The 14,927-nt window shown below is 39.8% G+C and overlaps 1 protein-coding gene across 13 annotated transcripts in view; it reads left to right on the top strand.

The window, feature by feature from the left end:
- PEX5L (peroxisomal biogenesis factor 5 like) overlaps positions 1-14,927 on the top strand; it is a 375,321-nt gene that overhangs the window by 351,892 nt on the left and 8,502 nt on the right. For all 13 annotated transcript variants that reach the window (XM_064493048.1, XM_031451698.2, XM_031451661.2 and 10 more), the window contains 6 exons: positions 3,359-3,475; positions 5,664-5,807; positions 8,759-8,829; positions 10,166-10,363; positions 11,040-11,205; positions 11,594-11,751. In XM_064493048.1, coding sequence (XP_064349118.1) covers positions 3,359-3,475; positions 5,664-5,807; positions 8,759-8,829; positions 10,166-10,363; positions 11,040-11,205; positions 11,594-11,751 — 854 coding nt within the window. The remainder of the gene's footprint in view (positions 1-3,358; positions 3,476-5,663; positions 5,808-8,758; positions 8,830-10,165; positions 10,364-11,039; positions 11,206-11,593; positions 11,752-14,927) is intronic.

Here is a 14,927-nt window from a genome sequence, read left to right as displayed (position 1 = left end):
CTTTTTTTCCTCACACATCATTTGTTGTTGTTTTCCATCATTGTGCTCATACTACATGACAAGAAACAGCATAACTCAAGGCGTTTTCCATATTACAATAAATGCTTCATAAATACCATTTTAATTGCTATATAACAGTCCATATTTGAAATAATCTTAACCTTGCTCTTATTTTTGAATAATTAGGTAGAAAGGAAAGATTTAAAGGAAGGGGAGAAAGGTATCTAGAAGAGGATATGTATATACAGAAAATTAAAACATCTGAATACTGACAGATGTTTGAGCTTTGAGATCGTAGGTAATTTTTGTTTCATTCTTTATATTTTTCTCAGTGGAACAAAAACACTGATAAGCACATCTACTTTCATTGAGCATTTACTACATACTTTATGCCATGGATATTTCTCATTTAGTCCTAATAATGATTAACCAAGATCATCACTAGCCCATCTTACATTTTAAGGATAAGGAAAATGAGACCTGGAGATGTTAAGGGACCTGCAAAAGGTCAGTGATAGAGTCTGAGTTGGTTCCTGGTCTTTATGAGGAGAATGCTTCTGTTCTTCACCACTATGCTATACATCCCAAGTTTTAATGGCTACCTACCATTGTTATCATCAGCAAGCTACTTTAAAAATGAAAATGGATTGCAAACAATAGTTCATTTCTGGTGTAAGAAGATAATTTACTACCTGTAGGGTATAAAAAAAATAAGCTATCAAAATTCCAGAACAGCTAGGAAAATCATCAATACATAAAATGCCCTCAGTCATGTCTAAAATGTTAAAAATTCAAATACGTTTCAGGTTTCTCTGAAATTGATTAGGAATAGAAAAAAAAAGGAGTGTTAATTGCAGTTACTTGAATGAAGTCTGGATTTTGAGACCGGGAGAAAATTGATTGTGCTAAAAGTAGTTTTCTGTAATTAAACAAAACTATGCTGTGCACTTTAATTAGTCAGCAGAACTTATTCTAAGTGGTAACAGTCCTGGTGTATCTCATTAAATTAGAGCCTGGCAGCCCCACCTCAACTGGGGTTCTTGCCACAGCAGTCTTATTTATGCATCTACTGCTCTAATTTGAAACTGCAGGAAAGGTGATGCATCCTTTGGTAATCCAGATGTACACATTATAAAATCTTCTTCATTCTGTCGTTCAAAAGACTTGTAATAGCTTTAGATTCCAAGGAGTCTCACTAGGGGAACATAACTGCCTTAGAAAGTACTTGAAGTCATTGGCATTTCACATCTTCCATCAGGAGGCTTGGGAAAGTCAGTAAACATTATAAAATTCATTTGATAGATTTCTCTTTACTTCTCTGCAGACAAGCTGAACCTAAATCTTTGAAAAGCTATTCAAGAAAATGAATCTCCTCAGTATCTAAATGTGCAGATTTTATGGTATTTTTAAAAAGGAAAGATAATTTTGCTTTGTACTGTTTTTTTAACCTTTTTAAAATTATAAAGGCAGTGCATACTTACAGAAAATTCAGGAAGTGCAGAAAAGCATAAAAAAGCAGGAAAAACATCACCATCATCCCTTCATTCAAAGACAGAATACTCTTAACATGGTAGGATATTTCCTTCCAGTCTTCTATCTCGCTGTTGAATATCTGAGATCATTCTGTTTGCATAATTTGGTATTCTACGAGAAAGACTCACTGAAAAAGAAATCTTGAATTTTATTCCTAACCTTAACCTGGATAAGGGGTAGCCATTCCATGGGGCTTCTAGCATCTCAGCACAGATTGTCAAGATGCCTGCTGCCCTGAGCCTTTGTTGAGGGAGGCCTCCACTGGAGGGACAGGACCCATTTCTGGGGTAGGAATAAGTATTCTGGACATAGTAAAAGACAAGAACAAGAAGTACTATTTATTTAGTAGCCTGGGATTAATCACATTGGGTTGACCCTTTTTCCTTGCACGTTTGTATTCAGAAGAAATAAGCTTACAATTACTATTCAGAGCAACTTTGAAGAAGAGGTCCCACCACCAAGCAACCACCACCCAGGCATGAGGGTGGAGTAGAGAGAGAGGCTGGGAGGATTAGATGGTTAAAAGTACAACCGTGATGCGACAGTGACAAACCACAGGATTTAGCATCATAGAAATTGAGATTTGCAGAGAAACTGGATCCCAGTCCCAGACTTGGGTGTTCAGGGAATACCAATTTCTTTGTTTTCTTTAAAGGAAGAGGTAGTTTCCAAGCATCTATCTTACCAAACTGGCAGGTAACTTAGTCTCAGGCACCAAATCTGGAAGGCGTATGAGATGCCAGAGAACAAAGACAGAGCCTCTACCCTGTGTCTGCCATGCTGACTGCTGACAGCCAACCAAGCCCCCAGTGGTTCCTTGAATTCCAGTTTCTCTCCATTTCCCTACCATATGGGGATCAGAGTTCCCAGCACAGCCTCTCTCATCCTCTTGGAGGCTGGGCAGATTTGCCAGGGAAATACCTAAAAGCCAAGCATCATCTCCCACTCATCTCAGAACCTACCTCCTTCCTTCTCTTTCCCCACCCCTGGGAAGTTCCCCTTCCCCTCTTCAGTACTTTAAGATACCTGTCCCTTGTCCCCCTGTCCAGGACATCTAAAGTACCCCCTTCAGGCTTCATAAAATAGAAACCAATCAGGGACAGATCTTGCAGAAAAATTCTGCTTCAGTCCAGGAACACACACGTTCCTCAAAATAAAGGAGAGAAAACAGTCGGTTTCCCTTTTGGAAGATGTAGAGAAAAATTATAAAGAGAAAAATACAAAGTAATATTTTTCAAAACATCATCCTGCCATAGAAAAGATTCAGTTGAGTTCATAGCCAAAGCCATCAGCACCAGGAGCCCATGTCTGCCATAAGGTGATGAACATGGGCTTACGCTGTGGTTTAAACCCTGTGCAATCCCAGCTTTACAACCAGAACCCTCTAGGGTCTGTTTTCTCTTTGCACAGTGCTTGGCAAAGTGTAGGGTCAACCAGTGTTGCTTCCCTTGTCCATGGCAGCTGCCTCGCCAGGCACTGCCCAGCCAGTCCCAAAGCAGTTGCTCTTAATTCCTCATATCCTAGGAGCAACTCTAGGGAAGACCACCCCTCCCCAAATTTGTGCCTGGTACCCACACTTGAAACTGTTCAGTAATGGATTTTTAGCTGAATTTGGCATAAGTCACAACTAATCAAGTTCACCTTGACCACCAAGTACCCTCCAGAAGCTCTTCAACCATGAGTATCATTGGACGTGGCCAGTTTGCACATTTTATTCCTCCTCAGAACTCATGTTGACCGATGAAGAAAACTGTCTCTCTGAAAATAAACCAAATGATATGGCATGTTCTTAAATCCATCTCTCTTCATTTTTCCTGTCTCCTAGTCAGATACAGAGTTTTGGGATAAGATGCAAGCAGAATGGGAAGAAATGGCCCGGAGGAACTGGATCTCCGAGAACCAGGAAGCTCAGAACCAAGTTACAATCTCAGCCAGCGAGAAGGTGCCCGTTTCTCTTCTTACATATGCTGACCGGTTTTCTCAGCCTCTTTTGATCGTATTTTTATAAAGTGGCTGGTAACTATTTTGTGAAACATTCAAGAATTAAACAAAAAATTTAAAGTCAATCTGACCTAGGAGAAATTCTGGTAGATAAACAGTATAATCATCCGGCATGTGAAGGCAGCAAAGCTGGAATGGAATTCTCATCTTCATCAATGTGCAGACAGGCGGCTTGGCAGCCAACCAGAGCTTGGATCTTGACGGCTGGCCAGCTCCTGAACTAACGTGGAGGGTGGGTTGGAGCAAGAACTGGGCTAATCTCGCCAGGCTTTTTGTCAGTCCGCCACGTGACCCATGTTGAAGAGCTGACGGAAGTGGTATCAGTGGGCAGGGGAGTGAAGAGGGGGCTCAGGGCTGTATTTCACAGGTGGTCTCTATGCAGCTAGCAAAAAAGTCCATGGAAAAGATGCCCTTCCCACAACCAGGTCAAGTTTCAGGGGGATTCCTCAGAGCTATTTCCCTGACGAGAGGCCCAGCACATGTGTGAGTCCAGAGCAACCAGCCAAACTATCCACGAAGGTCCCAGTTGCTCTAGGATTTATGCTTTTCAAAGCACTTGGGGGGAAAAAAAACTCACTTGAGACAAGTTTAAATGACTTGAAAGCTAGAAAGAGATGTGGAATTTTCTTACACAGGGAAAATATATGTGTATAGGTTTGTGTTACAGTTTTTTCTGGTGGAGAAGCTCCAATACTCGGTTCTGGATAACTTTCGTGATACTCAGTTCAATGCAACAAATGTTCATTGAGTGTTTTTTTCTAGATGCTGGGGATTATGATGAATAGTCTGATTTTAGGGGACTAGCCATCTACATAGTCATTAAAATGCCTTCCTCTTCCCAGTATTCTTTGTCCCACAATACTCCAGGCACTCTCCTAAAATCAGAACAACCATCTCATTAAAAATAATTTTTTTCCACAAAGAAATCAAAACTAAGTGAGACAAGAAAACATTGATGCACAACATCAGTCTCTGGGTTCTAATCCACGCACGTGAGGGAGACATGGCCAGGGCCCCAGATCCCTAACACCACTGCATGCGCTGGTCACACCCTGTGGGTTCTGACAAAGGGTTTTGTCTTTCTAAGCACGTATGGAGAATGAAGGTCTCCATTTGATGTATTTTAAAAACCTTAGTAGCATCATCAACAGACTAGCTTATTTGTATCTATCATATTGGAAGGATTTTATGATCATCTCTGCTTAATGCTGCAACAAATAATCTCTGATACTTCTGCTGAGAGTGTAAGTCGGGACATACTTTCTCAGCAACAGTTCAGTTACACGTATCAGGGGCCTCAAAACAGCTCATAGCCTTTAGTGTGTTAAATCTCTCTAGAAGTCTGTCCTAAGGTAATAACCATACGCAAAGGTTTGAGCATGAGGCTTTCACTGTAACTTTATTTAGGATGACAGAAAAATAAATTGGAAGTAACCTGAATGTCCATCAAAAGGGAATTGATTAAATAATTTTTAGCATAATATTTTAATAACTAAAACTAAGGCTTAAGCTATAAGTATGAACGGATTTGTTTAATTTATATACATATAGAAAAATACTAGTTGATTATTTGTACATTCTGTATTGCTTAAATTTTTACAATAAAAAAAGGTCTATAAGTTTTAAAACATGCATTCTCAGTGGAGCAACAAATGGTTTGAGGCATAGAAGGTGAAAAAAAATCTTAGCTGTCACAATGGTTTGTAGCCCTCCTAAGGACCACTATATATATGCAGATGTACAGTATGTGGTAGGCTGAGTGGCAGCACTTAGCAAAAATATGTCCCCAAAGTCAGTATTTTTTAAATCCTGGGGGGAAACAGCTAAAGTAACAAGAACAAAAGAAATATCAGAAGGAACACAAACTCTAAAATGTTAGCAGCAGTCATATTTAGGCGGCAGCATTATGGGTAACTTTTTGTTTCTTTTTATATTCAATAACAGAATGTTATCTAACATTTACCCAGTGAAAATGTACTACAGTCATAAAAAGGAAAAACATCAATTTCATTGAAATTAATTAAATAATTTAAATAAATAAAATCAATTCAGATTTGAAAAGAACTGACTGGATGTAACAATGAAGAGATAAATCAGTGGATCCGTGTTGGCCCTTCCCTGTGTTGTAGGGGTATTACTTTCACACTGAAAACCCCTTCAAGGACTGGCCGGGAGCGTTTGAAGAAGGCTTAAAAAGGCTGAAGGAAGGAGACCTGCCAGTCACCATCCTGTTCATGGAGGCAGCAATTCTTCAGGACCCCGGAGATGCAGAGGTACCATTTCCTTCCATCCCTCCAGGCTCAGGAAGGGGTTTGCTGTGCTAACAAGGGACAGAGCTCTACTGGGTGGCATTTTTATCAGTGTAAAGCTTCCCAGAGAAGTTAACCTGGCTTAGTCAGATAGGTGTTTGAAAGTTACATATAGGTAGGTACCTGTTTTTTAATGAAATCTATGGTCCCCCAAAATAAAGGGTGGGGACAAGAAATGAAAAATCAAAACTGCCAACCTGGAGGCTCAGTGCAGGTTTTCGGGGGGCAGACTGGAGTTCTGTCTGGGTCTAGAGCCACACTACATCTCACCCTTGATTTACTCAGTCAACATTCACTGAGCACATACCATGTCCCAAGAATTGTGCCAGGCATTGGCTTAAAATATTGAAGAGCTAGAAAAAAATGGAACAGTTGAAAAGACACATTGGTGATCCACATGGAAGACAAGTAGGTAAATCAATGCAGTGTAATCAATGCAACATCAGAGGATGCACAGGACACTAGGAGAGCAGAGAGCGAGGATCCTGCCCCAGGTTTCCCCGACAAGCTGAGATTGGAAGGAGAGAGAATCAAAGACAGCAGGGGAATCAGCTGTTGTTAAGAGAGAATGGTTCGTGGGTGGGCAGAGGGACAGAAAACATCAGGTCCGTGGGGAGAAGGGAGGAGACAGTGGCAGAAGAGGAGGCAAGAAGACATAGGCAAGATTTTGAACTTCAGCCGGAAAGCCCCGGGGAGCCACCGTGGGAGAAGGACAGGACCAGATCTGCATGTTAGAACAGCCCCTTGCTTGCTCTGAGGTGTGAAGGGTGCTTGGAGAGGGAGGCTGGGAGACCACCAAAGAGGCTTCTGCAGTTTTATCTTGGTCCACAACGTTTCTCAAACTGTGAAGGCCTATCAGATGCTGGCAGGTAAAAGGGCTTTTTTCATTTGTGAGTGGTTTTCAGGAAACATAAGGGATATTCCCAGAGGAATTTGCAGAAACGTATGTAGTGCTGAGAAGGCAGTACAGAATCGTGGTTAAGCTTTGAAGCTCTGCTGTCCTAACTGTGTGGGTTCAAACCCCCACTCTACCACTTGGCAGCCATGAGCCATGCCATCTAGGACAAGCCATTTAAACCCTCTAAGCTTCAGTTTCCTCACATGTAAAATGGAAATCACGGTTATAACTATCTCACTGCGTATTGTGAGGATTAAATTCGTTCTTACAAATAAAGTGCTCAGTTCAGTGCCTGGTACATATTTAGCCTTCATTCTTATTATTGGTTGTACTTAGTTTGTATAGAAATTACAAGTAAACTGATCATTAGATAAAGCCTCTAGTATATTGTTAGCCAAAATGTTGATAGTGAAATGAGATTGAAATGAGAACTGGAATTCTGAATCAAAATACTACAATTTTTAAAAGATCTATCATTTGGGAAAAGAAAATCATTGCATTGATAGGAAACTACAACCCACCCCACACCCCCAACAAAACAATATCATCTTACATTTCTACACGCTATGTGTTTTCATATATATTATGTCATTTGACACAACCACGCTGGGAAGATTTTTTTTTAAGGTATACATTATTATCCCTGATTCATGACTGAGAAAATGAGGGCACTTGGTAACTAATGGATCCTAGACAAGGAAGGACCCAAGGCTTCTGAATCAATGGAGACCGCAAGGCTAAGATAATAGATGATCTGTGAACAGTCAAAATGATACCACACCCAAAGGCTAGGAGGATGCCCCAGAGAAAGATTGCTTCATCAGTCTTTTCTTAAGAAGCATTGTGAGATGTGTGGAAGGTGAAATCAAAATAGAGACTGCTCTGTATAGATTCGAAAGATTAAAAATTATCACTGTTATTCTGGAGAGGGGTGAATAATTAGTATTTTCTTTGAGTTTTTATGGTATGTGTAATAATAACCCATGAGGGGAAAAGCCAATACAACTTTTACAGCCCTTCAAGATGACTCTACCTGTTTTCATATAGTTCTGCTTTAAAATGTTCATAGCGTTGATTCTCAAAGGCGGGAGAGTTATACAAACCTTTTAAAATCCCTAAGATTCCGATACAAATCTTTTTAAATCCCTAAGACTGATACGCCCCCAGCAAATGTGAGAACAATGTGTGTATGGAGAGGTTTTGTTGGTGCGTATTGTTCTTGTAATGGTGTGAGAATTACGGTTCTTACAAGGATAAAAGTACAAATTTGTTACATTAAAAATTTCCATGAAAAATCTGCCTGAAGATATTCTTCACATTATTGACAACAGCAAAGGACTGGAAACAACTTAGAGCAACAAGGGAATTGGTTAGGGAAATAATGGGATATCAGTTTAACAAAATTTAAATTAAAAATTATAAATAGGGGATTTTATAAAAACATGAAAGTGCTTATGATACAGTATGAAGTGTAAATGTAGGCTGTAAAATTATATATACATTATATAGCCTTTTCTGTCTTATGCTTTTTAACAATGACTAATATTAAGTAGTGAACACATTGTCGAGGGGTTGTTTTGTTTCCCCTGGTTCCTAAATTTCCTGTTACCGCTTCTAATACCTGCTTGACTTTCATTTATACAAGCTAACTTTGTACATCTTGAGATTCCTTATTGTAAACTTTAGGCTATTTAGCTACATTTCTGAGTTATTTTTCTACCTCTTTTCCTAACAGATGCACAGTTTTATCTATTTATCTTTTGGTTTTAAGACCTAATATCACGAAACCTCAGAAACTCAGGTTCCCATGGGGAATAAATACTGCGAATTTGTAAGTGACAGAGAGTCTTAACCCAGATGTCCCAAGAGAGTTTGAATGAAGAAATGCATGTGATATTTTTCCCTTTTACAAGGCTCGTTGCTCTGCATAGAGGGATCTGTCACATGTAAACAAACCAACAAAAGCATGTGAGTGATTCTGCTCCTCTTGCAATGTTGACATGGGTTGTTTTTGCAGGCTTGGCAGTTCCTCGGGATAACCCAAGCAGAGAATGAAAACGAACAAGCAGCGATTGTTGCCCTCCAGAGGTAGGTGAAGCTAAGTGCAAACTCATGGGCCTGGTCACTCATAAATGGACTTGCTGTTGTTTCAGATTTGTCTTTTGACCCTTAAGTACATTGTAAAGAATTTGACCAGATGCCAAGTATTACTTAGACTTAGCTCTGGAAAGCAAGAACTTATGAAGAAACCATGTTTTGAAGTCATAGTGTTTTACCATCTACAAATCAATTGACCTTCATTGGCACAAGAGAATCTATGTCAAAAGCAGCCATAAAATAGATTCACTGAATCAATAGTTCCTTTTAACATTCCAGACTTCGGCAGCACCTGAAAGTTTTGTTCAGGAAAAACGTACTCAAAATAATCTCATTATAATTTAGGTCCACATGTCTACGGAGAATCTCCTGAGATAGTTTCAGCAGCCGGAAAGTATAACTCCTGAGCCCCTGACTAAAGGTCTAGACCACTTTGGGTGGGTGTAGCATCTCGTCTTACTTGATTAGAGCCCCTATTTAAATCCTGGAAAAATAGTCCCTACCAAATAAACTTTCACTTCCCCTACCATTTCTTATAAAAAAGTAAATATGTAGATATAAATATATAGATATAATCTCTTCCTAAATAACTGATACAGGTACTACGTAGGGCTTGCTCATCAAAGTCTTATCCAGGGACTACCAGCATCTCATCACCTGGGAGCTCAACAGACCTGCACGGCCTCAGGCTGCCCCTGCCCCAGGCCTGCTGTATCAGATTCTGTATTTTACCAGATCCCCAGATGATTCTCATGCACATCAACGATTGAAAAGCCCTTGCCAGAGGCCAGTGGAATAGCATGAGGGGGAGCAGTGATAGCCTGTGCCTCCTAAATCCACATCTGGAAACAAGGGAATCCCCTCTCCTTTACAAAACACTGCGCTGTCTTCTATCTCTGAATGTCCAGTATTAGTTCAAGTAGTTTGCTTTGTGGATAAGATACATTTAATATATTGATAGTAAGCAGCATTAAAATAGTGGTATTCCCTACTTCTCATTAGATACACTTTATAGCTACTAATAAGTTATGTGCAGGGATTAGCCACATTTTCTACAGTTTTTAAGCCATTTCATTAAAATGACCAAACCTGGCACTCCTCAGGATGAGTTATAACTTACTTAAAAATGTACATAGTTCCCAATTTCTATGTAGATAAATGTGCTATTTTCCAGGGATTTAACATAAACTTAGCAATGCTTTTGCACCGTTTAATTAATACAGACCTCAGATTTTCTAAAGAACTGTTCAGACTCTGGCTCCAAAAAAAAAAAAAAATCTGAACTTGGTTTTATTTATTTATTTATGTATTTTTGGTCTTCTTGCAGGTGCTTAGAATTGCAGCCCAACAACTTGAAAGCTTTGATGGCTTTGGCTGTGAGTTACACTAACACTGGCCATCAGCAGGATGCCTGTGAAGCTTTAAAGAACTGGATTAAACAAAATCCGAAGTACAAATACCTTGTGAAGAGCAAGAAGGGATCTCCAGGCCTCACCCGGCGGATGTCTAAGTCTCCGGTTGACAGGTATCCTCATTAAACTGCATTCATGTACACAGTTAATCACCTTCGGGGCAGTTAACGAGCCTCAGGTCCCCACCACCACGCGTTTCAGGATGGTCTCCAGGACAGCATTCTGCTGAAGTAGCAGCACCAATTTAAAAGATTGATGCTGAGACCAGAGCCAAACGTTGGACACGTGATCTACCCCGTGGACACTCACAGACGTTTATCTGAGTACCATTCATCAAAGCCAAATGCTTTGGACATATAACAACCTAAAATAAGTTATAATAAAGACCAATGAGCCAAGTTTTATAAAGCCTGAGAATTAGATATGGGGAAAAGTGAAAGTCCTTTCCTCTGGGAATTTTATTTCTATCAGCAATAAATCATGACATTAAATTCTTTCTCACTGAGGCCTTAGGAAACTTAGCCCTGGAGTTTTCTACACTGGCACTCAGAGGCTCAGTGGAACTCTCCTTGGGAAGACCTTACTTAACACAGTCTTACCTGTGTACAGCAAAGTATTTCATGAAAATTAGCAGGTATTTTTTAACATGCAGTATTCACAGTCCTCTCATTAAGCTATTTTAAGCAAGATTTTCCCAGTCTGTAATGTTCTCCTGGAACAGAGAACATAATAGTGAATCATTTATGTTCAGACTATTTGGATAACAAATCTAATTTTTTAACCTTGTAGCTCTGTTCTGGAAGGAGTGAAGGAATTATATCTAGAAGCTGCCCACCAAAATGGAGATATGATTGACCCAGATCTACAGACAGGTCTGGGAGTACTGTTCCACCTGAGCGGAGAATTTAATAGAGCAATAGATGCATTTAATGCTGCCTTAACTGTTCGGCCAGAGGTAAGTGCACAGCAAGAAACCATAAGGATCTCTGTTAATTTTCACAGGCCAGACTTAGGAAACTTCTGCTACATTTTATTTCCCTGAATCCAATGGTTTAAAGTGATCAACACTAATGAGATGCTACCTGGTTGTTAATACTTAAGTACCTAAAATAGAAACATGAATTGCCTGACCTGACAGCATCAAATGGTAGCTGCTCTCTGAGGAAGGAAAGTCATTTCAGAAGGTGTCCAATAAAGTTTTTGAGTAATTCACCAGTTGTGGTCCTTGTCCATGAGCACTGGATGATACGTTTTTAGCTATCATCCTTCTCTGGCAGGGGTGTGGGGATGCTCTGTCGCTGTGGCTTGTATGGGTTGTCAGAGAGCTCTGATTCTGTCATCAGGACTATTCATTATGGAATCGTCTGGGGGCGACCTTGGCAAATGGAGACCGCAGCGAGGAAGCAGTGGAGGCCTACACACGAGCGCTGGAGATTCAGCCAGGCTTCATCCGGTCCAGATACAACCTGGGGATAAGCTGCATTAACCTGGGAGCCTACAGGTGAAGTATGGCAGCAGGGCTGGCAACCAAGAGCCATGCTCGGGGCTGAGGTTGAATGTTTCCCAGTAAAAATACCTCCTTTTGTAGAGTAATCTCGTGTTAAGGGTAAGTTTCAAACATTCAAGTCGTGTGGCCTGTTGAAGCAGGAACAGTTTGCGTCCCCGTTTCTCAGCCTTGAGAGGGTAGCAGTCATGTGGGCACCTTGTGCTGTGTTGATTCCCAGACCCTTCGCTCAGATTCTGATTTGACTGGGGATGAGGATAAGTAATCTGGGTTTTTAACACCCTCAAGGGCAACTCTTTGAGAAACATGAGGCATCCAACCCTTCATTTCCAGGTAAGGAAAAAAACCATGAAGGTGGGGCAGGGGAACACAGCAAAATGACTCAAGAAGGTCCCAGGACTAGTTTTTGGCAAAGCAGAACCAAGAATCCAGGTGTTCTAAGCCTAATTTACTAGTAAAGTTAGTTTTTGGTTTTTTTTTAAAAAGGAAAAAATTAAATGGTGGGTTTAGAGCTTGAAATGTCTTTCTCTTTCACTGGTGACGCCTCATTAACCTTCAGGTCTGTATCGTCTGTCTGTTCCCCATTGACATGGACTGTAAATGACCTTTATTTCTTTGGGGTAATACAAGTGTGGGTGCTTTATTTTCTTCTCTTTTCCTAGTCTTTCTAGGAAATACAGGTATTACTTTCATTGCTGGGGGGAAAAAAGAGAAATTAATGTTAGGGTTTATATTTTTTGTAGAGTTTAAAACTTGCTCATTCTCAGAAAGAGCCAGGCTTTTAGAATCAGTCAAGCTTGGGTTCAGATCACAGCCTGCCACTTACTAGTTTTATGGCTCTGGGCACAAAACTTTGAACCTCAGTTTCTTCACTTGCGTTTAAAAAAAAAAAGAGAGAGGTAATAATATCTATCTTGCAAGATTATTTTGCAGGATAAATGTTAATTTCTGGTATACAGCAAAGTGATCCAGATCTATGTACACATATATGTATATATATATATTCTTTTTCAGATCCTTTTCCATTATGGTTATTGTAACATTGGATATAGTTCCCTGTGCTATACAGTATAAACTTGTTATTTATCTATTTTATATATAGTAGTATGTACCTGCAAATCTCAAACTCTCAATTTATCCCTCCCTCTCCTTTCCCCTTTGGTAACCATAAGTTTGTTTTCTGTCTGTGAGTCTATTTGTAAATAAGTTTATTTGCATCATTTTTTTAGATTCCACATATAAGTGGTATCATATATTTGTCTTTCTCTGACTCCACTTAATATGATCATCTCTAGGTCTATCCATGTTGCTGCAAATGGCATTATTTCATTCTTTTTATGACTGAGTAATATTCCATTGTGTGTGCGCGTGTGTATTTATATGCCACAACTTCTTTATCCACTTTGTTATCAATGGACATTTAGGTTGTTTCCATGTCTTGGCTATTGTTAATAGTGCTGCTGTGAACACTGGGGTGCATATAAGTTTTGAATTAGTTTTTTTCCTTTCTGGATATATGCCCAAGAGTGGGATTGCTGGATTATATGCTAATTCTATTTTTAATTTTTGAAGAAACCTCCATACTGTTCTTCATAGTGGCTGCGCCAGTTTACATTCCCACCAACAGTTTAAGAGGGTTCCCTTTTCTCCACACTCTCTCCAGCATATATTATTTGTAGACTCTTTAATGATGGCCATTCTGACTGGCGTGAGGTGATACCTCTTTGTAGTTTTGATTTGCATTTCTCTAATAATTAGCAACGTTGAGCATCTTCTGATGTGCCTGTTGGTAATCTGGATGTTTTCTTTGGAATGTCTAGTTAGGTCTTCTGCCCATTTTTTTGATAAGGTTGTTTGTTTTTTTGTTATTGAGTTGTATGAGCTATTTGTATATTTTGGAAACTAATCCCATGTCATTGGCATCATTTGCAAATATTTTCTCCCGATGCGTAGGTTCTCTTTTCATTTTATGGTTTCCTTTGTTGTACAAAAGCTTGTAAGTTTGACTAGGTCCCCTTTGTTTATTTTGGCTTTTATTTCTATTGCCTCGGAGACTGACCTAAGAAAACGTTGCTATGACTAAAGTCAGAGAATGTTTTGCCTGTGTTTTCTTCTAGGAGTTTTATGGTCTTATTGTCTTATATTTAAGTCTTTAAGTCATTTTGAGTTCATTGTTGTGTATGATGTGAGGGGTGTTCTAACTTCATTGATTTACATGCTAAAGGAGGCCTTTCTAAAGCTTCCGGATGAGTTTTTCTTAACTGTAACTTCTTGTATAGAGAAAAAATACTTGAGGGGCAACAGAACACTTTCTTGGCATTCACAGATGTACATCTCGGTAGGGCAACTATTTGCAAGAGGCTATGAAAGTCCGTAACAGGTATAAATGGACAGACTTTGTTGAGGTGTGAATTTTTAATCTCAAGCAGAAAGTCTCCTATACAGGAGCAAGTCAGTTTTAGGGTGTCCAGATAAAATGCAGAGTGCCCAGCTAAATCTGAATTTCCGATAAACAGCAAATACATTTTAAGGTAAACATTTCCCAAATATTGCATGGGACATACTTATACTGAAAATTATTCATTGTTTATCTGAAATTCAAATTTAACTGTGCATCCTGTATTCCTCTTTGCTAAATCTGTCCATCTTGATCAATTAGGTACTTTGGAACAGCCAAGTGTTTCGGCTAAACTTTGTGGGTCTTTTATTGTCGTGCCAGATACGGGAAACCTTGAGAAGCGATAAGCATCTTGCATTTTTTCCTGAGGAAAAAGACCATCAAGTGAGACATTAAATGGATTCTGAAAATAAGGTCTGCTTGAGGTGTCAGCAGATGCTGAGGAAATAACTCTCAGCAGAGGTGTGGCCCAGAAGCACGCCGGGAGCTGGTACCGGCACCTCTGTCTCCACCAGTCTCGGGACCTCTCCCTCAGGAACTGCAGGTGTCCGTGTACGCAGCTGTAACACAGTTTGTCACTTCATACGTTCTGTAAAGAGTCAAAAGCAAGCCTCCCCTCATACTGTATGTAGTTGAAGTGAGAGGAAATTGTTGGCGTGAAACCTAGGTGGAGCTTAAAATTCTAGCCTTGGTCAGTAGGAGCTTCAAAATAGAACTGAGACTAAAGAATCTTAACCTTTTCAAAAGTGAGGGCCCCTTTTTAATGACAACATAA

The sequence above is a fragment of the Camelus dromedarius genome, chromosome 2 (genome assembly GCF_036321535.1).
Source record: "Camelus dromedarius isolate mCamDro1 chromosome 2, mCamDro1.pat, whole genome shotgun sequence".
NCBI classification, from domain to species: Eukaryota; Metazoa; Chordata; class Mammalia; order Artiodactyla; family Camelidae; genus Camelus; species Camelus dromedarius.
The sequence above is the reverse complement of the archived record's forward strand: the minus strand, read 5'-3'. Positions and strand labels throughout refer to the sequence as shown.